A 22100-nucleotide genomic window follows, 5' to 3' on the forward strand; every position below is an offset into this window, starting at 1 on the left:
TTCTTAAAAAGTAAAGGCTATGTTTCTAATCCTTATGATTATTAAACCAAAAAAAAGTGCATTTTGTCTTCCTGGGTGCAACAGCGATAGTGTGCTAGTTGATAAATTACTAAAAAAAAATGGAAATGTGATGTGTAAACTTAAGCATTTTAACTCATTCAAGATAAGTGAGCTGTTGACCTTTTGTTGAGACTCAACTTTGGAAGGGCCAGTTGGTTGCTCTCCACGTATGCCTTTGACCTTTCTGCCGTAGGTGGCTCTACAAGGCAGCAAAGCCCCAGGGCTGATTTTTTGACCCACTGGAGCAGATGAAGAGCCCCCAGGACACAACCTCCTGGAAGGATTTCCCAGTGTTGGCTCGTAATAATTAAGAAAAGAAGAGGCATTTCCGTGGCCATGCCTGCTCTGCCGCACTCCCTGCTGTCGAATCCACCGGCAGGTCTGCGCTCAGCCGTTACCCCCAGGAGCCCAAACCATCAGCAGGGCCCCTGAGCCGGCACCACCCGCGCCGGGAGCTGGTGCCATCACGCCTTCCCTCACGCCACGGCGGGTTGGCAAAGCCAACCGCGTTGGCAAACTCCAGTGGCGCAGCTTTTAACATGGAGGGGAAATATCCTCCTTCATTGCATCCCAAACTCCTTGGACCAGGGAAGCACACACAGCCAACTATAAAACTGTGGCACTCAATTTTCAAATGAAATGCTGAATTAGGCGCTTTTAAAACACTCGCCACAGCCTTAGAGCTCCAAATTGAGACGGATTATTCTGTGTTACTCACTTGCAACTTTCAACATTCGAGCAAGCACTGTACTGAGAGAGGAATGACTTTGTTTTCCAGGGTTTCTTTCCTTCTCATTTTATCAGAGATTTAACAAGTTTTATGCTTAAAACAACAGCAATACTAACTTGAAATTCCCGCAGCACATCCTGCGTCGTTTGAGCCCCTGTAAGCTGGTTCGTTACGCGAGACTGCCAGTTTGCCTGGGGAGGCAGGGAGCAGCGGTGCTGCCAGCCAGGCTGCGGACTCGTAAATCAAATGACAAAGAGAATTTATGAATGTTTAAAATCTCATTAATTTTAACCAAAGTTGTTAATGATTGATTAAATAGTCTTTAAAAAAAAAAAAATCTGTTTAAAAATCAATTTGACAGTAACATCACTGTTGAGAGTAAAGCTGCTTGAAAAGTAGCAAATGGAGTCCTAAATTATAGCTAATAGTTCATTGTTTAACAATGCAGATTAAGACAGAAAATGCATTTTGATAAGCTTTTTTTATTATTAAATATGGCCAGCATGTTTTATAAATATGACTGCAGTTTTCAAGTCATGATTTTACGCATTTTATTTGACTTTTAATTTCCGTCCTTGTGTCACATGAGACAAATCTCAAGTGAAAAACAATCATTTTGCATTAACGTAGAAATATGTCATAAACCTTTTCCGAGGAATTTAAAAAGCAAAACCCAAGACTCTCGAGCTAACTGACTGCATCCACAGCTGTGTGAGATACAGTATCACTTTCTGGTTAATATACAACCATGCCAAATTTTACAAGTGTGTGACTAGCTGCAAGCCATGTGTTTTATATTACTCTTCCTAATCAACGGGAATGAGCTCTCACTTAGGAAAAGTTCAAATTATTTAATTCAAAGTTTCTTGTTCATCATTTGAATCATGAGCACAACCAGTGATTTAAATCACTTCAGCTGTAAAGAGCCTTTGCTGACTGGCAGCCAGCGCCGTAAGGGCTGTGGGATATCGGTGGCTGATGGAGCCGCGGCACGGCGAGCCCTGGCTGGGTGGCCCGGGGAGAGCCCCTGCCCGCAGACCCCAGCCACGCGCAGGGCTGCGTGGAGCCAGCTCCAGCTCCGAACAAGACAGCGATGATGTGAACACTTCTGTATTGGAGCAATCTTTTTTGGTAGTAAATACAACACAGTGACTCATGTCTGCGGGATCAGCACCCAAGTTCTTTTAAATGTGCCAAGTGTCCAGGGCACATCAGGTGGACACACTGACCGAGCAGTAAATAGAACAAAGCAGCTCCTTTACTTGTTGTAGGATCTGGAACGTCAAACATATTTGTGACAGGAGCTCTAGTACTCCACCAGAGGCAAAACCACTATTTGCACGTTTTCCTAAAACTTTCATTAACAGATCACATAAAATTTCTAGGGTAAGGATTCCTAGTATACAGGACAGGATTATTTGTGCTCTCCCCACACTAATACTAGACAGCTTTGCATTAACTGCCTAAATTACCAATTGGAATAAATGTATTTTTTAAAAGAACATGTCCTCATATAGCTGCCATTTGGTGGAGGATGCACATGCCTGCAGACAGCACGTCAGCGTAGAGTTTTTGGAACGTGGTGCTTCCTGCTACAGGCCAGTGTCATGCACACGCTGAGATTTATACTACCTGACAGCGCCAGCAGATCTGCAGTGATTTGCTATAACAAGTATTAGATAATGAGGACCTTTCAAGAAAGAAGAAGAGTAGGTATGAATGCAAAATCCTACATTGTGACACACTCCCCATCACTGGTCATGATACAAAAAATTTTATTTGCTAAACACAACACGATAAACTTGGTGTCAACAGTTATTTGGATTGAGCATTGCTACTACCGCCTGACAGTGCAATAAGAAGAACTAAACCTTTATGTATATCTTCACATGTAATGTAGTTTGGAGTGCCATTTGTATTTATTTATGGTAATTCAAAACTACACAGCGGTGCTGTTCCCACACAGCCCTCCCCAGGCGTAGCCAGCTGTGCACGCGTGGCTCTCCCACCAGGCCACCTGACAGCCGCCCTCACCTCCTGTGCGAAAGCGGGACGGTACCGACACCAGCTCCCAAAGCCACTGAGCATTATCTGTGCCTCTGACTTCTCAAAAATGCATGCACAGCTCCGAAGGCTAAGAGCACTTCAGCGAGGCAAACTCATACCTTCGGTCCCAAACAAAACTGAGTAAATACGTCCTGCCCCTTGAAAGCGGCAAGCTCTCCGGTCACTCCTCTGTGACCCCAGAAGATATCCCCGTGCCTTGGGGTGCACAGCCGCCCTGCCAGGCTGCTGCTGCTGCTGCCTCGCCTTTCTGGATTTTACTGTTGCATGATGGCCCCTGGGTTCATGGATGGAGATTTTTCTTGTATTTGAAATACTCGTCTCGATGAAAGTCCAGGCAAGTAATGATGCCTAAAAATTACCTGTGAAAATACTGTTTCATCTACCCATAACACTACTCACTTGTTCATACATGCACATCTCAAACGTTAAAAAACAACCAACCCCTCTCTCCAAAACATCAAAATCCAAGTAAAGGCAGACCTCTGATGAAGGACATAACTGCTGTGAGGAGAAGTTACAGTTCAAGGTGTCGCACGTGGTAATTAGCACACTGGTTGCAGTTTATACACAAAATTAATCTTTGCTTAAAGCAAAAGAGAGTCCACTATCCTCCAGCTTGTTACCTCTACACATTGAAGGCTCATGCCATTTTGGATCAAATCTTTTCTGGAAGCAGACAACCACACAAATCAGGTTCTTAATGATGACCGAGGACGAAGTCGGAGGACTCCTCCTCGCCTCACCACATGCACTCCCGTCAAGACAAGTGCATCCCCCCTTACGCTCGCCACAAACAAAGCAAATTCAGCTGCCTCAGCCCAGTTCCCTGAGATACTGCAACCTCAGGGTCCATCACGGTCCCGTTCACGGCCGGGGTCAGGGACCAGAACCGCAGGCTGGGCCCAGTCAGCACGGGCAACACGCAGAGCTGGGGAGAGGCGAACGCTAAACCTGCACATGGTACAGATGTGATAGCAGCAAACCGGCATTACAAAAGCAGGCAGCTTGCTCCCTTCCCAAACTGGCGTATGCTAATTAATCTGGGTCAGTCAGATCTCATCAGCTGCGACAGGCTGGTTCGGGTGCCGGCTGCCAGCGCACACAACCAGCAGAAGGGAAGAGCCTGTTTCAACTTGCAAGGGTGCAAAACTCATAGCGTGAAGCAAGCAGGTGGGTAATGGCTCCATTTTACACCTGAGGAAACAGCCATCGAGAATGAGATGGCATCCCAGGATAACAGAGCCAGTAGCAAGCCTGGAAATAAAATTAAATCGTCTCATTTCCTCTCTGTAGCTTTGCTATCACTATCATTGCAGGGCAATTTTATACCAGATCTTTTACCCAGGGAAGGTTTTGACTACGCGAATGTAAAAGGCTAATCAACAGCTGAATATTCGCCACTCAACAAAAGAGACTATTGTAAAAATTAACAGTCTTTACAGACCAGAGAGAAGCTATCGGTGGTTTTTAACAACTGTTCCTACACGATGTGGAGGAAGGTGGGACAGGATGCCAGCCCTGCAAACCACCCGCCTGCAGCCAAGCACTGGTGGCCGGATGCGGGTCTGCCCAGAGCTGCTCAGCTCCACGGACCTGGGCGGCTCCCATTTTTCCTGCAATGCAAACAGTCCTCCTCACGCAGGTCTTTCCATAGCAAAAATTAGTTGGAATGATGGGGAAGCAACCCTGAGCAATACAGGGCAGGAAGGGCGAGCGCAGAGAGAAGAGGGAGGCCTTAATATCTGTCCTACACAAGGGATGGGAGAACTGGCCAGAGCGATAGGCTGGGCTAGCAGGGGACAACTGCACTCAGTTTTTGCTCTTCTTTTTTCTCTCTGTAAAAAAAATATGCAGGCACCCCTTAAACTGCATTTGTCAGTACTCTGCTAGCCAAGCCCTGCACTCCCGGGTCGTGTTCCCTGCTGCAGGGTGGAATTGCGGGTACGTAGAAGGGTACATGGAACAACTTCTGAAAAACCCAGGCTAGTAGGACAGAAATTACACCGTCCCTAAAAAAAGAGAAAACAAGAAAGAGAAACAGCTATTTTTAAAATAGAATTTACTCAAAGTCCTTCTTTTCAGTCTTTCAGGTGCTGAAATTCCTATTTTGTAGGCAGACCGATCTTGCGATGAGGTTGAAAAGAAGTGCTGAATCGGGCAGCAGTGCTAATCGAGGGCAAGGTCGTGCAACTTGTTCAAATAACCACAGTCATGATTCTCTGGTGCCCACTTTATACTAGATTTAATACCCACTCACCTGCAGAAATACAGGAAATTCATGCAAAACCCCCATCTTTTTAGCTCCCTTCTTTTACAGGCATTATTATTTCAACAGACAGAATGTAATTAGCAAAAGTGCTTCTTGCATTTGTAGGAAAAATAATAGTTCCAGTTAGGTAGACAGAAAAAATTAAGAAAAAAACCTAGCTAGCTAAAGAGGAATTTTCTGTTAAAAGCACAGACGTTAATTAAAGTCATTTTTGATTTGCGGCTGAGTAAGTCCAAAAGAATAAATCTTGAGGACAAAAGCTCTCAGTATGAAAATCATTGTAACATCTGTGAGGTCTCACAATACTATTATGCCTTTATGAAATCAATATACAAATTAAAAGGCTTAACTTGGGCAGTGAAAAAGCTCACACTTTATTTTTGGGCTATCTCCAGATGGCTATTAAACTTCCAAGACACTGTGAATAAACACTCATACATAAGTGACAGGAACTGAGAGGACCCTGAACTAATCCTCCACAGGTAAGGTTATGTATTAGAAAAAAACAAGTTGAGGCATATGTGTGTGAAACTGGTTGTGTTACTCCAATTATTTCAGAGACTTTTCCTGAGAAGACAGGGAAAGAGGATCCATAAATTTGCACCCCCAGTAATGTTTACACAGCCTCCCATTTGCATAGGGATAAATTCAAACCCTATTAAACTGAAAAAAAATACTTGTACTCTGTTTACCCTCAGCACCTCTCCTAGCCTTGTTGACAAATGAGGCTGCATCAGCACATACACAGCCCCCCAAAGCCTTCCTATTTCCCTGGATCAGTTAAAAATTACATCCTCTGGGTTCGCCCCAGCTCCAGTAGAGTTAATGCTTTTAGCACAGCCTCCTCTGTGCACAATGTTTGCATTGTAATATTTCAGCGAGAGATTGCTATTGTAAATTGAAAGCGTAAATCTTGGAGCAGAGAGCACAAGCCTGTAGGAGAGGCAGAGCAGCTGCCCTCTGTACCGTGCCCAGTGCCAGCAGTCCCCACCCAGGCACAAACCCGGGGAACACCGGGTTTGTTACAGCTCCCCGGGCTCTGGGTCGCAGACCTGTGTGCGTGCACCAAAATTTACCCCAGGCAGCCGGCGTTAGGAAGGATGAAGCACTGCCACGCACTAGCCTTGCATTTTACGTGTTAGGGGCAGCTCTGGAAAGCTCTCGGCGAGACCCTCTGCCGCAGCGCAGGGAGGCTCGGGCGGGCGGGACCCCACAGGAGCTCATTACGGCGGGGTGTGCAGGGCTGAGCCGGCCCAGGGGTACCCCACGGGCGGGAAACACCCAGCTCACCCCCATGGGGCACATATCAGCCTCTGCTGCTGTCAGAGCAGCCCAACCGAACCCGCACGAAACCACAGCTCTGCGCCACCATGAATTTTCTCATGCACGGGTAAAACACCATGGGGGTGGGTTGGTTTGCTTTACAAAGGAGAAAGAAGGACCCAGTGTACAGTTCTGAACTGTGTCAAGCTCCTCGAGCACCATCCCAAAACAAGAGGCAGCATTCCCCCCGAGCCCTCAGCCACCCCACAAGCACAGCCCAGGAGCCCCCAGCACTGGCCTTCCCGGGGGAGAAGAGGTGCCAGCAGCCCCAGTCGCTCCTGGGCCTCCTCACCCCACATCAGACACCACACACATCTAGAGTTAGCATAGGTGAGAAATGATCAAAGAGTAGAAAATAATGTAAACACAATGTTGGAGGAAGAGAGTAGTTTATTTTGCATTAGTAAACCAGCAGGAAAATCCTTTACCATGCTAGTGGAGTCTTTATTATTATTATTAATCCTTTGCACTATGTCTTCTGTGTGGCAGAAGGCTGGAGATACTTTGAGGTTGTGCGTGTGATTTGGCGTTTATTTAAAAAACGAAGATATTAAACGTCAGAGGATATATGATCAAAATACATTGTAGCTACAAACCTAAGACTGAAGTGAAAGACCATGTATGTGTTTGTGCATGTAAAACCCCCTGACACTGCCAGGGCACGATCCTTATATTTAGGACTTTTTCTTCTCCCATGCTGTAAGAATTTGCATGGCAGTTGAGGTTATCTTTGCACAAAGAAATCCGAAAAGTTGATTTTAATCAGTAGCATAATCAAAGCCTCACTATTGCAAAATAATATGATTAAACACTCCATTATTTCAAATGCCACAGAACTAAGTGGATCCTTGAAGGGGAGTACTTTTGTGCACTAATCCATGGATGTAATTATCGATATGCTTTCCCACACCCTATTCAAATGCTCTCCCCTGAGGCTTTTCTTCCACTTACACCAGGGGGAAAAAAAAAAGCCAATCAGTTCAGTTTAAAGAACAAGTTGTATAACTCTTTTTGATCTACTGCCTAAAGGATCAAATAAGGAATTCTACCAACCATAATGTCAGAAGAAAACGATAGGGCTTTGCTTGTCCCGGTGGCCACGACCACGTGCAGGCAGGACAGGCAGGGCACGGCACGGCACGCACCCTGTGCTGGGTACACACTGGGACCGGAGATGCTGCCAAGGCACCTGGGCTAAACACCCAGGTCTGAGTACTTTATTAGACAGCAAAAAGGGTGCCAACAGATGGTTTAATACAAGGATGCATGCCTTTAATGAAACTTAAGCATGTAAAAATTAAAAGCAACTAAAGAATAAGCAATTTACTCTGTAAAGGATTAGAAAGATGCAAACCAATGCTGGCACTGCTTTTCAGTACCTGTATCAACTTGCCCGTGCTAAGGACAGCACCGGGCTGGCAACAGCACTGCCATGTTTAAACAGATTTGTTGCTACCAGCCTCCTTCTAGAGCAATCCACCTAGAAGTCAAAAATCACCAAATGCAGTCAAGACCACCAAAGACAGTGTATTAAAAACAGCCAAGAGAGGTTCCAGTGCAAGCGCAGCCCCTGTGCTCACAGCCAAGAACTCCACAGCTGCAGTCAGGAAAGCGCAAGGTGTTGAGCACACAGGAGCACAGCTAAAGCCAGCGTCATTCCCCACCAATGTAGTTTAAATTAGACTATCTGGAAGAAAGCAGATCTCCATTTTCTGGCAATTTTAATAGACTAATAGAATCAACAACCAGAGTATTTTGGTTGCTGCTAGCACACAGGCAGCACCTCTCTAAGGAACTGGGGGACACGGTTCTTGAAACTAATGTATTTACTAGCAGCCAATAAGATCACACAATGACACATTTCTTCTGCTTCAAGATAAAAATACAAAGGAAATTTCTAATGTTATTCACTTTAATCTTTAAAAATGTAACACCATCTGTTGCCATCAGATTGACAGTACAGATCTCAGATATGTACATTTATTTGTTGGTATAAAAAGCTGTCAGCAACCCCAACACAAAAGTGAAGATCCTCTGGTAATCTCCTGTGCTTCAGAGAGAAAAACTACTAAATCTGAAAAACCTAACCAACAGGTTATACATGAGAAACACAGTATCTACAAAACAAACCCCCCCCCCCCCCACTCCCGTTGCCATACAAAACTCCACACCAGTAAAACCACAAAACTAAACCCCTACAACTTGCTAACACCACAGTAAAGAAAACCGTGCATATTTGCAGGTAATATTGGGAGAAACTTATGCCAGAAATTCCTGAACCTCAACAGCCCCCTATTTCTGCTCCCTGCAGTCCTGCTCCCTTGGCACTTCTGATTTCTGCAAGCCAATGCCTCCAACTTTGTGGGTTATGTGAAGTACAGGTTATACAAGGTGTGGGCTGTGTGACGATTTAATTTCAAGTATCAGCACTTTTCACGCGATGCAGGTTCCATAACTACAGGCTATAATGCAAATATGTGGGGGGAAAAAAAAAAAAAGACATTCTCATGTCAGCACAGTCTAAAAAATTAGTGTGGGCTGGCTGAAAATTTGTAGAATAAACAAAACATAGCACACATTCTTATTATAAACTTATTACGCAAGATGAGTCTGGGTAATACGGAAAATCAAATTAAAAGTTCATTTTCTGGATATGTATTAGCCATTGCCAGTCTAACCCAAGTTTTAAGGAGGCTAACAGTCCTGAGCAGCCCAGCTAGGACACCCGCCAGGGGCTAGCTCTGCAGCAGCGGTCAAAAGTCAGACCCCTTATAGCATCAGATCATTAGTAATTTTAAAATAAAAAGGCCTTGACCTTATTTCAAAAAATTATTCACTCTGCTGAAAAGCCATCTTCTCACTTTTCTGAAGTCAAACAAGAAACCTTGGAAGAATAGAATCTTACCTGTATGATGCCAATGATCACACTTCTCATGTTGCTAACATTTAGCTTTTTGTGCCTTGGAAGTTAATACAACAGGAGAGGATTTAATAATAATTTTTTCCCCTGTGACATACTCCATCCTGCTGGTATTTCTTGATTGAAAGACTGCAAGTAAATCTGGCTTTGCCTTATAAAATTAAGGTCTACTAGACATAAAAATCCAATTAGTGAAAAAATTAAGGCATAACATTTCCTCAGTCTCATTTACACCAATATAGACTTTTTTTTTTTCTTTCTGTCAAGGGTGAAGGACATAGCTGAATGACATGATTTTTTCTGTCTCATTTATATATTGATCGTAATAAGGCCAGACAGGTAGGCCTATACGAGTGCTGATTCTGTCAGCAGCCAAAGTTGCCAGGACTGTGAATATTGTCACTTATAGATTGATAAATGGCCTACATGGACTAATTGTATTTCAGCGTCTCTGGACAGATGGCAAGTCTTACAGCCATATGGTGATTATTTCCATTGCGCTGAAAGTATATTAACACTTACCAAAATGTTTAAAGTGATAAGATGATCTAAAATAATTTTTCCATGAACTGGGATAAAAACGATGGGCTGGGATGGGCCGGCACGCCGGGGTTGGGCTCTCTCCCAGAATTCCCGTTGGGTGCAGGCTCGAGGGCCTGCGGGTATCGCACAGTTATTGATGAAACCGGCTGTGTACTGGGTCCTCAGCTGGAGTGCAGCGATGCTGTGATAGCCAGGGGATAACATGCCTCATTTTAGCTATTCTGCGTTGCCCTTATTTAGTTGCCACTATTTGCTGCTTGATAGGCCGGCTGCCCTGTGAGTTGGCAACACCGATACATGTACTTTCTTTTCCCGGTATTTTTTTCTAAATCCTTCTCTGCTCTCTGGTTGAAAACACACTGAAGTTACTGCCCTATTTTGAAAGGTAGCCACATACCCAGCCCTGGGCCCTGCAAATGCAGTGGAGGACGCCCAATCCACGGACAGTAGGGTCTCTGGAATAGGGCTATACAGGCACTATATGCATTTACCTGTCCCCATGTCTGCTCCCAAAAGAGGAATCGACTGCAAGAGGACAGAACTATGCCCCAGCAGTCCTGTGAAACAAAACAAACCGGCTGGATGGCGACCAGAGACGCATCCTGCTCGCTGCCGACGGGATAAGCCATTGCTAAGTTCTGCAATGCTACTTCAGCACGAAGCCGGTAGCTCATCGTATTTACTAAATGCAAACAAAGCACTCAATGGATAATACGTCAGGCTGAGACGCATCCCAGATGACACAACCTGCTTATGGCTGCGTCCTTTACTAATACTTCTGCTGTGGGGCTTTGAACCTTTTATGAGATTTATGCAGCAGCGAATTCACCCTTCAAAACAACGGGACAGTAACTGCAGGAGACCTGATCCTCTTCTGCTCTAAGTTACTGCTTACTTATACCAAACAGATGTGAGCAAAATCAGCTCAATAAATTCTAGACAGACTTTTATGCTGGAATAATAACCGATATTACACAATTTAAATTATTTTTTGCCTCATTTTCAGACAAAATTCTGAACATTTATTTGTTTTAAAATAGGATTGAAGATCATGTCTTGTATTCTGCAGTAATTTGTTTTGAGTGTACTCTCATGGTAGGAGATGCCTTGCTAGTGGAGGCAGACACCTCCCTTGCTGGGGGAGAAAAAAGTTTATGCACCAGCTTCCTCTATTTGCCATAAGTAAAATATAGCAAGTCAAGAACTAGCAACTGCGCTCTTCGTAGTCCCTGTGATCTAAAATTAGTGCCTGGTGTTAGTATGCAGAATGGATCAAGTACTCACTCAGCCACTGAGGATAAGGTGCCAATTGGTGAGAAATTCTTATTATGCTTTTTGCACATTCACACTTTAGCACCCCAAGAATTAAATTGATTTGACTTGTAAGGCCTCTATTTACAAATCCCTCTAACCACAGTTTTCTTTTAGTAAGCTTTACTACCCCTGAAAGGCAGCAAAAGGGCATTGCCGCTGCCCCTTTCTCCCTAGACAACCCAGACTAGCCCCGTGTTTTCCCACGTGCCTCCCCAGCCAACGCTTTGACCCAGGCTCGGAGCTGCTGCCATCCCAGGCACCGGCTGGGCTGTCCTCCCCGCAGAGAGCTGTGGCAGCTCCAGTGTCACCGCGGGGGAAGGAGGAGTGCCAAAAGGAGACGGAAAAAGAAAAGAAAGGGAGGAAAAGTAACTTAGATCCAAGGTGCAAAGTTTGGACCACCCTGTTTAACTCATGGAAATCAGTCATTCTTTTCAGGAATAACAGGCAGCACTGAACCATCCCAAATCGTTCCCAGCAGTCATGTGTCTATTTTCTCTTCTGGCCAATAATTCAGAGGTCATTCTGTAAAGCAGTTGACGAGCATAAACTCTTTCCAGTACAACCTCATGCCACTTATGCTAATTTAACAGTTATTTGAAAATGTGTTGCAAATCCATGCAATGTTACTTCGGTATTTCATGGGAGAAGCCTTATAGGGTTGCACAATATTGCTCTATGTCTTAAGGACAAGAATGCCAATTCATAAGGCAGGGAGGAAAGACCAAACAGGGAATGCACAGTGGATTAGATATTTTGATTCTGTTCCAAACTCTAAGCTTAAAATATAAAAACTTTGGCAACTTCTCCCCCATAGAATTTGAAATGCTAATTTCTCACTCAATGGAGAAAAGTTATTGCAAAGATCTGAACAATACAAATGCAGGATTACTGCCCTGAGATGGAAAAATTCAGAACAGACCTTCCCTGTAGAGGGAAAAGCGTAACCACAAGCGCAGGAGAGGTGTTTACCCCAGGCTTCATGAGGAGCTCGGTCCAGCTGTGAAAGAAAGCCCTCCCCACAGCTCTCTGCAAAACTACAGGCTTTGCAGAGAAGTCTGGGGTGGCAAAGCATGGTGAGGGAGATTGTTGGGAGCATCAGGCTGCATACAACTAAGTCCTTGAAAGCTGACGCATCTTCCATAATACGCAATTTTGAAGGTCTCAAAAAACAGATGCTCAGATCTTTCTGTCCAGGGAATGTCTTTGAGGATCGCACGGAAACTTTAAAGGCATTATTTGGATCTCTCAAAAGACAAAGTGGATCTCTCAAAAGACAAAGTGGAATTCCACATTATGCACAAACACCCATTCCCCTGCTCCAAAGCAGAGAAAGGTGGAAGAGGCACAGAGGGACAGGAAAGCTCCCCAAGGAAGCACGGACTCACGCACACTTCTAGATCTGCCTGGGAGGAGGCAAGCAGCCTCCCCGTCTACCCCAAATAACTCCCAAACCAACAGCTCCCTTTCCGCAAGGTGGGATCTGATACTTGCTCCACAGCTATTGTGTTTCATTGTAACTGAGATTAGAGAGTCAAGCTCTTAATTGAATTCCTTGAATTTGGGTGGGTGTAGTGAAGTGTCAAATCCCTGTTCTCAGTCAAGCCAGTTTCTGTTCGTCTTGAAAAGAACCATAAACCAAATTAGACTCCCTTTTTATGTATTAGCATTTTTAGAACGTCCCTCAAATACAAGTTCATAAAGACTACCTCTATAAACAGCAGGCAACAGAAAATTAGCTATCTCCTGTAATGGACTGCATAAGTGACAAACAGCTGTCAAACACAAAATAAATTAAGCATGAAAAGAGAGAGCTCTCATTCACCTGTGTGCTGTAAAGTTTTAGGCAACTAAATCTCCTTTATTGTTTCATAAAATTTCTCCCTATCCCAGCTGGAGGAGAGGGGATTATTACGACAATCATCGGATTATACGTGTACATAAGTTGAGTCCAAAGACGCTTTTATTTCCTCCTTGTACACCCAAGGGCAACGGTTGTGCCCCTGGGTGTACGTTGTGGCCATGAGCACCTCGGGGCTGCCCTGTCTGGGCAGAAACCTCCTGGCAGGTCAGGGAGGAGTATTTCGGCTTTGGAGCTACCAGGGCTTTGGACTACGTGAAGGCGTAAGAGGTGGGGGCTTTACCTGGAGGCGCAGCGCATAAGTACATCCTGGTTAGAGATGGGGCAATGTCAAGTAGAGACAAGGGGACAACTACGCTGTTGCCATCTTTGCGCTGGTGTCTGAACTACCCACCAGAACAGAGCTCCTGCCTCGTCTTTAGACATCACCATCTCTGAAATAAACAATAATAAGGAGTCAGACTCTCCCCAGGTTTACCCACACATCCCCCAAGCAGCCAGGAGCCCCAGCGCAACCCCAAGTGCTCGTCGGTGACGTTTTGCACGTCTCCTCTCAGAGCATTTCTCCCTTTTTTTTTTCAAATGCTCTCATTGACAGTTTTCAATATCACAAAACAGATCACATGTTCCCACTTAAACAACTGCAGGGAGACATTTTAGATGTGTGCAACAGATTTATAGTGGGAAGCTGGAATACAAAAGCCTAATAAAACCAGGGAACGAAACAAAGGCAACAACAAAGTGTTGCTGTTACATATTACAGAGCAACTCACCAAAAGCGAAGAACTTGAGTCAGTCACTGCAATGCAATTAATCTGAAGGAGAGACAGCGTGCATCTTGAAGTACTCTTTTCAAAAGGAAAAGCCTTGCTGAATAATCCCAGCTCTGGCTATACTACCTGTCCTTCTTCCAGGGATGAAACAATCAGTAATGAATACTGAAAATAAGATGCTCACACCTCCACATAATAAAATTAACATTTCCCTTCAGAGCCATGCACGATTTAAATTTTTTTTTTCCCCTCCCCAAAATACAGTGTTCCATACCTGATGAGGATCTACTGCAAAGTGTTAAGCAAAAGCAAACAGGTATTTATACAGTAAGTACTCATACACACCATTTCACAGTCCACAAGGAAGGATCCTCAGTACAACTAGAAGTAGCTTTAGGAAAAAATACTGTGCAAGCTGGTTACATATTTTTAGACATATTCCAAAGGGGCCTTTGCTGTCTTGCTGCACTGATGTACTAAACCTCGCCTGATAAGAATGCAGTTGCAGGACTTCTACTACTATAAATGCAAATGCTAACAGGGAACAACACCTAGCTGCTCTGGAGGGCTCTCTCAGGCCCCTTGATGCGTAGGCAGAAGAGCGCAACTTCTACAGAAAATGTCTTTTTGAATTGCAGCAGGGTTTGAGTTTCTAAATCCTGTAGGCTGCAGTGAAACTTCCAGACGGAAAGAAAACAGTTTGTCACTTCAGAAATTCTTACAATCTTGCATTTTGATAAGCCACATCAAATAAATAAAATCGGACTAGTGGGTGGGGGAGGCAGGAAAGGAGGATGCGTTGCCACTGAAGCGAACGAGCTTTGCACGGTAACCAGCAGTCACTTCTGCTCACACCTCCATTGCCAGGCCCTCTTTCCCCTGTGTCAAATCTGCTCGCTTTTCTCCATGATAAAGCCACAGTTGTTTTGCAGCTAAAGCTCCCAGACTTGCCAGCCTTCAACATGAAGCCCACAAATCCTAAAACACCTACACAGCAGAGCCTCCTGCTCCCCTATGAGTCATTAAGCAGGCTGTCCCGCTTGGTGATGTCATCCAGCAACATCAATTTTTTCAAACAAATCCTAAAACGCCTCAAGCATCAATTATTTAAAATATTATCTTCATTTTAATCCTGACCCCAGTGGCAAAATTACCATTACAAAGCATTTCCAAGTGATGCAAGAGGGCCCAATAGCCTCTAATAGTTGCTACGTCAATGAGGAGTAAGCAGCCAGCTACTCATGTCACACATGAGCTAAGCACAGAGCATCCAAGCCAGCAGCAGCGGGCAGATTTCTCTCTTACAAACAGGCAGAGAGCAGCTAGGATGTGTCATCAAAAATATAATCAAAGATCAACTGCATCATCCAATCTCATCTTGTACATTTTGCATGAGTACATATTACACAACCCCTACTCACACCGTCGCCAACCTGTGCTGGATGATGTGTGGCTATGGCACAGCAGCAACCTGCCCTGATACTAATGGTCTGTTCCCTGCCTAATTGCTCTTGCCATTAAAAGTGCTTCTTTAATGCTCAAGCTTAAATGCTTCCTGTCTTCGTTTGAAGGCAGTGCCCTTGTCACATTCTGAGATTTAATAACAGGATTGTCAGCTATTTACAGTGTACAGCTGAATTATGAGGGGAACATAGTTGAAATACGTTCCCCTAAGCACATTTACATCCTAAAGAGCCACGACCAAAACACAGTATAAACAAGGCACAGGCTGTATTTGCAGTGCACGAAGTGCACAAATGCAATGGACAGCATTCAAGGTGAAAGCAGGCAGAGATCTGACCGTGTAGCAACCTTCAGGACTGAGGACCTTCCCACTCTGCACACACCCTATCACAAAGTCAATAGGAAAACCAACAGCTGATTCAAAATGCTTACGCATCCTTAAATATACGTTCATGGGTGAGGCTATTTATTGTAGGCACTGCATTAATAGAGCCAAATGAATACACAGCACTGCAGAAAATCTAGGTGCAAAACCAGGCTGATGCCCTTGCTCTTGGGTTCTCAGCAAACTCATTGCTCCTCTCTGCCTCTTTCAGTCATGCTGGGAATATGCTTGAACAGTTCAAGACACTTTGTCAGATCTTGAACCAGTTATAACTACTTTCAGTTTAAAGGAACTGAGCATCAAATAATTCTTTTTAACACTTCAAATGATGCCTTTGTTACCAGGAGACCTGCTCACCATCCTCTTTTCAAATAGAAAGAAGGGCTTGAGGGACATCCCAACTTTGTGGAGGATATTTTATTTATAAGTTTTTTCTCAAGTGATAATCAAATTAACAGCAGTAACTAATTAGGTTAGTAGCCGAAAGCAACTTGACTATGATCACTCTCTTAGCATTAAGTTTTCTTTCTGTTCACTCTTTCTACAGCATTGTCTAAGTGAGCAAATTTTGGTGAAGTTTGCACCAGGGCACTCAAACTAGTTATGGTACTGGCAGATTTTTCCTATTGTAATTTGCTGAACTTACCTCTAGCAGACCCTACGATTTTTTTTTCTTAACCCACTGCATCTTTCATGCCAATCATTCCTTCATCATTTCTTTCTGCTACTCTTTTATTAGCTTGTTTCATAATTTCTCCCAATCCCATGTTTTCCTTGGAGCTTATTCACACAGGAGATTTTTGCCCGAATTAAGTTACGTGCATCTCTCTGCACTGTTACAGACTCCTCATATAATTGTGTGGCGACAAGGTCACCTATACAAGGTCTCTCACTTGATGGCAGACTTGGATGAAACGCTCCAACGTTACAGGTTTGTTCACTCACTTGAGTGCAACCACACCAAAATCCTAAGCATACACAAATCCTTATGACGATCTAGCTATTTGCTCTTTTTGGTTTTTTTGCTTCTCCCCACCCCACCAAGCTCCCTGCCTCTCTAATCTTACTTAAATTGTGTTAAATATAAGAAAGGAACTACATATAACAGGTTTTATACATGCTGTTGAGGTCAACAGAGTCTTCCCATTCATTTCAGTGAACCCAACATACTGCTCCAGAACTCAAAGTTCTCTGGACCTGACTTTTCCACTGGATTTTGTACAGACACCTGTATCTGTACACAGAGATACCAAATTCTCCAAGTCAGAATAGCAGCCGTTTATACCCACTCTGCAAAATGGGAATAGCTACATAAGGAACCAAGGCTGTGAAGAAACAAGGATTCCCAGCCAGCTGCTTCAAAAATCATGAGAAGAACAGCCTCAGCATCTATCAAATCTCAGTCCCTTTCCTTGAACACCAACACGATCACCAGTTGGATGATGCCTGATATAATCTGCCCCCCTGAGCTATGCTAGGAACTGAACTGAAGCTGCCGACCTTAAAACCTCAAAAAAGAGTCCCTGAGCTCACAGTACCAACTCAGCTGCATTTGGGCATACACTTGTCCCAGCCCTGCTTTGCAGGACACCTGCTTTGCAGTGAAAGCTGGATGCTGTTACCTGCCCACCACTCCTGGGATCCCAGGATGTCCCTTCCCTTGTGGACAGATGGCTCAGCCAAACTTTGGAGGGAGCTGGCACGAGACTCCCATGGATTTCAGCGGAAGCTGGATGATGGCCAAGGTGAATTTCCTCTGCAACATGCTATTCCCCGCTACAGAGCTTCTTAGGCGAAGCTTATCACCATGGTATCTAAAGTACTGCTGGTACCGGGAAAGGCCAGCTTGAACACCGTCCAAAATTAATGTCTTCCTACAACACTAGCTTCATCACATCTTCTGCTTCCTTCACCTTCTTCTTTCCTCGTCCTCCCATTTGCTTGCCTTTACTCCCCAAATAAAGCTGTGTGTTGGCTGATGGATGTTACTATTACCAACAGCAGAAGGGAAGAGTGCAAGGCAGACTTTCCTGATGCTCTTAAATGTCACTGCATAATAAAAACATTACATATGACTGCTCTCAGAAATATAGGCCCCCAACTGCACCTTTTCATGAAAATATTACAGGAGGGACAGAGTTTTGTTCATGAGTCCAGTCTCCTTAAGATGAGGTTACTTCATTGCTTGATCCAGACTTGGAAACTTGTCTTTTCCCACCTTCCTGGAGGAAGGTGTGGGCTCAAAGCCCACCTGGGGGAGGTACGGATGGATCCCAGCCAGACGGGACTAATTTACTACATTAGCTCCTGTGGAAGCAGCACAGAGAAGCCATCTCATATCAGCCAGAAGAAATGCGTGCTATGAGCTAGTTCATCATTAACCTGTATAGCACACAATTCTACATTGTTGTACAGCTTTCTGCAATAATTTCGAACACTCAGAGGCCTGCTTTTCATTTTGATATGATTTATAAAACAGATTTAAAATTCAATTTTATTGCTAGAGGGTATTTAAATTAGTTGAGTTTTAATCCAACAGATAATATAAATAACAGCTTCAGCAGCAGTGAAGTGATTTACAGGTCTAATCCAAACTGGATACTTGTCACATGCCTCATAACAAGAAATGTTTTGTAACAGACAGATAAGGAAATACAAAGATACTAAAGAAATGAAAATAGTAAAAGAACGTAAGCACAGATGAAGCAGCTATCCAATACCTCCTCAAATCATATAATAACTAAACCTGAAGCATCTTCATAACTGGGAAGTTAGCTTAGACCACGTAAATTCAGGTCAAACTGAATCAGACCATGCCTATTAGATGAGTAGGTACAGCTCACTAAAATCAGAGCTACAGACAAGCGAGCCACTTCCTTGGTTGCGTTAGCCCTTGGCTTGCAGCACCAAGAGACAAGTCAGGTGGTATTTTCAGACACAGATTCCTACAGCTGGAAATGCGTTACGTTGTGGTTTTCAAATAGCTAAAGTTCAACCTCTGAGATTATTGAGGTAACAGCAGTTACCAGATATGCTGGGTAGAAGAAAGTGGTGATTTAGGAAAAGATTTGCTCCCTTTAAAGTAAACATTTGTCCAGTGAGATCCTTAACAGTGGCTTGACCCAAAGACAATGGTTTTCAGCCAGCAGGAACCTTCGCATTGACTTTAATGGGCACTGAAGCAGATTTTTTTTTTTTTGCCTGGACACTTTTTTTTTTTTTTTTTACAACATTGTTTTCACATCCCCTGAATTACAGGCATTAATTATTTTAAACATGTAAATTACTTTTGTAAAACTCGACACTACCTTGCTGCCTAGTAAGCTGAACTAAAACAACAGTTTAAATAGCTCAGCCCACAGCTAATAAGCAATTTAAATAGCTTTGCTGAGCTTGAGTAGCTATATCAGATTTCATAGCACCATCAGTCACTGCCAAATCCATAGGCAGCATTTAAATGAATCATTAGCAATGGTCACCCCCAGGAATAAAAAAAAAGAAAAAAAATATTTTAAGAGCTAAGAGTCAAGTTATTGTCACAATCTCTGTAAGAATGTGCCCCATATGTGACACCAAAACGTGCCCAGGAAGTAAATCCCACTGGAATGCCTGGGACAAAATATATCCTTCCAAGTAAGAAAGACTGAGCCCTGTGCTCTGATCACAACATGCTACGCTAAGACAGATGAGTACAGAGGTGCCCATTTCACAGAAGGAAAAGCTGGCGCACGCAGAGGTGAAGGATTTGCCAGCAGAGATAGAACAGGAAGGAACCTGGGGAGGTTGCTCCTGTGTCACATGTGCTGAGCCACATTGCTGGCTGCTATAACACTATCACGAATGTACTTGCAAGTTCTCTGTATCAGAAAGGTGAATGGCAAGATAATGACATGAGACACTGGCAAAATGTATATCCAAAAAACACCTCGTCTGCACTCTGTACAGAGTGTGTGAGTGCGTACAGCCCACGCTGAAACCCTGGGAATGAATGATGCTGGGAGCTTGATCTCCCAGATCAAGACTGAAATAACTTACTTGAAGTGAAACACATTAAATCAGGATATTGAACTAAACTGGTGGACGCGCCTCATACCTGTACAAGTCCACATGACCCAACACAGCGTACGTAGCAGTGCAGACATGAGCACAACCAGAGCACTCAAAAGCCTTCGAGTCCTTCGCAGCTTGAACAGCTCTGGAGGCAGAGCAGGACCACGCCGAGCCCAGAGCTACGACTGACTTAGAGAAGGGGGTGGGGACCGCTGTGACCTTCCACTCAATTCTCTCCAAGCCACAGCTGAACTTTTCAGCTAAACTGATCTACCAGTACGGAAACGGTTAAAAATGACGACAACAAAAATATTTGCCTTTAGAGACGCCCAGGTAAAATGACGGAGGCAAGTTTCCCTTGGATGGATGTTTCTGACCACCACGGACTCAGCGGGGCAGCGCTGCTCCAGCCAGGTTTTGATGCTTCCTTCTCCAACCCCAAGGATAGTTCTGTTTTATTTTCCAGTGGAACTTTACATAATTAAGAAGCAGACAAGCCCCTTGTAATCCTGAAGCGAAACACAAGGAGATACTCACTTAGATCTTATTTCTCCCTCTGCCCCTGTACTTCTATTCAGTACTCCTGGGTATCAAATTCAGACACACACATGGCATTTTAATTCATTATTTATCCATATTGTCTCAAATTATATCACTTTGACAATAATAAAGATATGTATAGTGGGAGTTTGCATAGTTGGAAGCAGCATGAGGAAGCTCAAAAACTGGAGAACGATTCCTTGCCACAGGGGGGTGAGGAGAGGCAAGGAGGAGAAAAGGTGTAAGAGAACATAATAGGATAAAAATAAAGCAAATTAAATGTGTGGGTTTGGAATCCCCCAAGACATTCTGGCCGAGAGGATCTCAAACCTATATATAGTTCAAGCCAAACGCACAACGTTAACCTCTGTTTCCTGATATTTAGTTCACAGACTGCTCTAATGCCAGCATTTGGCTTTTGTCCCCTGTTAAAGTTAGAGGATAGGAAAAATGCAGGACTGATTTTTGGAAAGATCAAGATGAATTATCCAAGAGGCCATCACATGTGATCAGAGACTTCTGGCACGTTAAAAAAAAAAAACCAACCAAGGCGGGGGGGGGGGATATTTACACAAATTATCGAACAACTGGCACAGTTCAGGCAAGTTTACCGTGTGCCTCCAGCAGCCGAGAGCTCTCGCCGAACCAGAGCATGAAACATCTGACAATGAACTCGCTGCTCAGACCGGCGCGCACATCCCCCGGCTCCCCGGCCAGGGACCGGACTCCCCGGCCCCGCACCAGCCTCCCCCGGGCCGCGAGACCCCCAGCTCCTCCCCGCTTATTCCAGCGGGGATTTTGCCACCGGCAAGGTGCCGGCAGCGTTCTTCCTCCGCTGCGTGCCCGCTCCGCCGGTGGCTCGGGCGGGAGCCTCCCCGCCGCCGCTCCGAGCGGGCGGTAAATGATTAATTACGTTAGAAAACGCCGGGTGCGGGGAGCGCTCGCAGGGCGGCCGGGCTCTCCCAGCGCTTCGCGGCGGCCGGGCGCACCTGCGGCGGGGCCGGGGCGGGAGGCGGCGCCCACGCGTGGGTCCGGGCGCGGGGCCGGGGCGGCGGAGGCGGCGCCCACGCGGGGCCGGGGCGGGACGCGGCGCCCACGCGGGGCCGGGGCCCGGCGGACTCACCCCATGTCTCGGCACCTTTCGGCGGCGGCGGCAGCGGCACCCCCGGGCGGTTCCCCGCGCTCGGCGGCCAGCGGCGGCCGCGTCCCCACTTCACACATGCGGCCGCCCCGGCACCGGCACCGGCCCCGGCCCCGGCTGGCTGCGGCTGCCCAGCTGCACGGCGGCGGCGGCGGCGGCGAGGCGTCCTGCTCCTCCTCCCGCCGCCTCCCTCCCCCCTTACATAACCTCCCTCCCGGGCGGCGGCGGCACCGAGCAGCCTCCCGCGGCACCCGCCGCCCTGCGAGGCGGCAGCGCGGGGGCGGCGGGGCGGAGCGGGGCGGGGCGGCGGGGCGCGCCCCCGGGGCCCCTCCGCTCCCCGCCCCGGGCCCGGCAGGCGTCGGCGGCGAGAGTCGCCCTGCGGGGGGTTCGTGCCCCGGATGGTGGAGCGAGGAGTCCCGGCGGGAGGCTTCAGCATCTCGTCCCCCCCGGTGTCCGCGCCGGGGGGGTGCGACCCGCCGGAGGGGGACGGGGCGGCGAGGAAACTTCGGGTGAAGTTGCGGGGGTGCCCCCCGAGCGGCCCCGCCCGCTGCCGTGAAGCCCCGACGGCGAGAGGGGGCAGCCCAGACCGGCGGTCCCGGTCATGCTCCTCCCGGGACCGGATTCCCCGGGAGACCGGCTGCTTCCCGACCGCCTGTCCCGGGA

The 22100-nt window shown here is 45.9% G+C and overlaps 1 protein-coding gene across 1 annotated transcript in view; it reads right to left on the reverse strand.

Annotated features, from left to right (window-relative positions):
- HOMER2 (homer scaffold protein 2) overlaps positions 1 to 21443 on the reverse strand; it is a 59426-nt gene extending 37983 nt beyond the window's left edge. Inside the window, exon 1 of the mRNA XM_075504196.1 lies at positions 21420 to 21443. Within this exon, the coding sequence (XP_075360311.1) occupies positions 21420 to 21424 (5 nt within the window). The 5' untranslated portion in view covers positions 21425 to 21443. The remainder of the gene's footprint in view (positions 1 to 21419) is intronic.
- Positions 21444 to 22100: the final 657 nt, after the last annotated feature.

The sequence above is a fragment of the Mycteria americana genome, chromosome 6, assembly GCF_035582795.1.
Source record: "Mycteria americana isolate JAX WOST 10 ecotype Jacksonville Zoo and Gardens chromosome 6, USCA_MyAme_1.0, whole genome shotgun sequence".
Classification (NCBI taxonomy): domain Eukaryota; kingdom Metazoa; phylum Chordata; class Aves; order Ciconiiformes; family Ciconiidae; genus Mycteria; species Mycteria americana.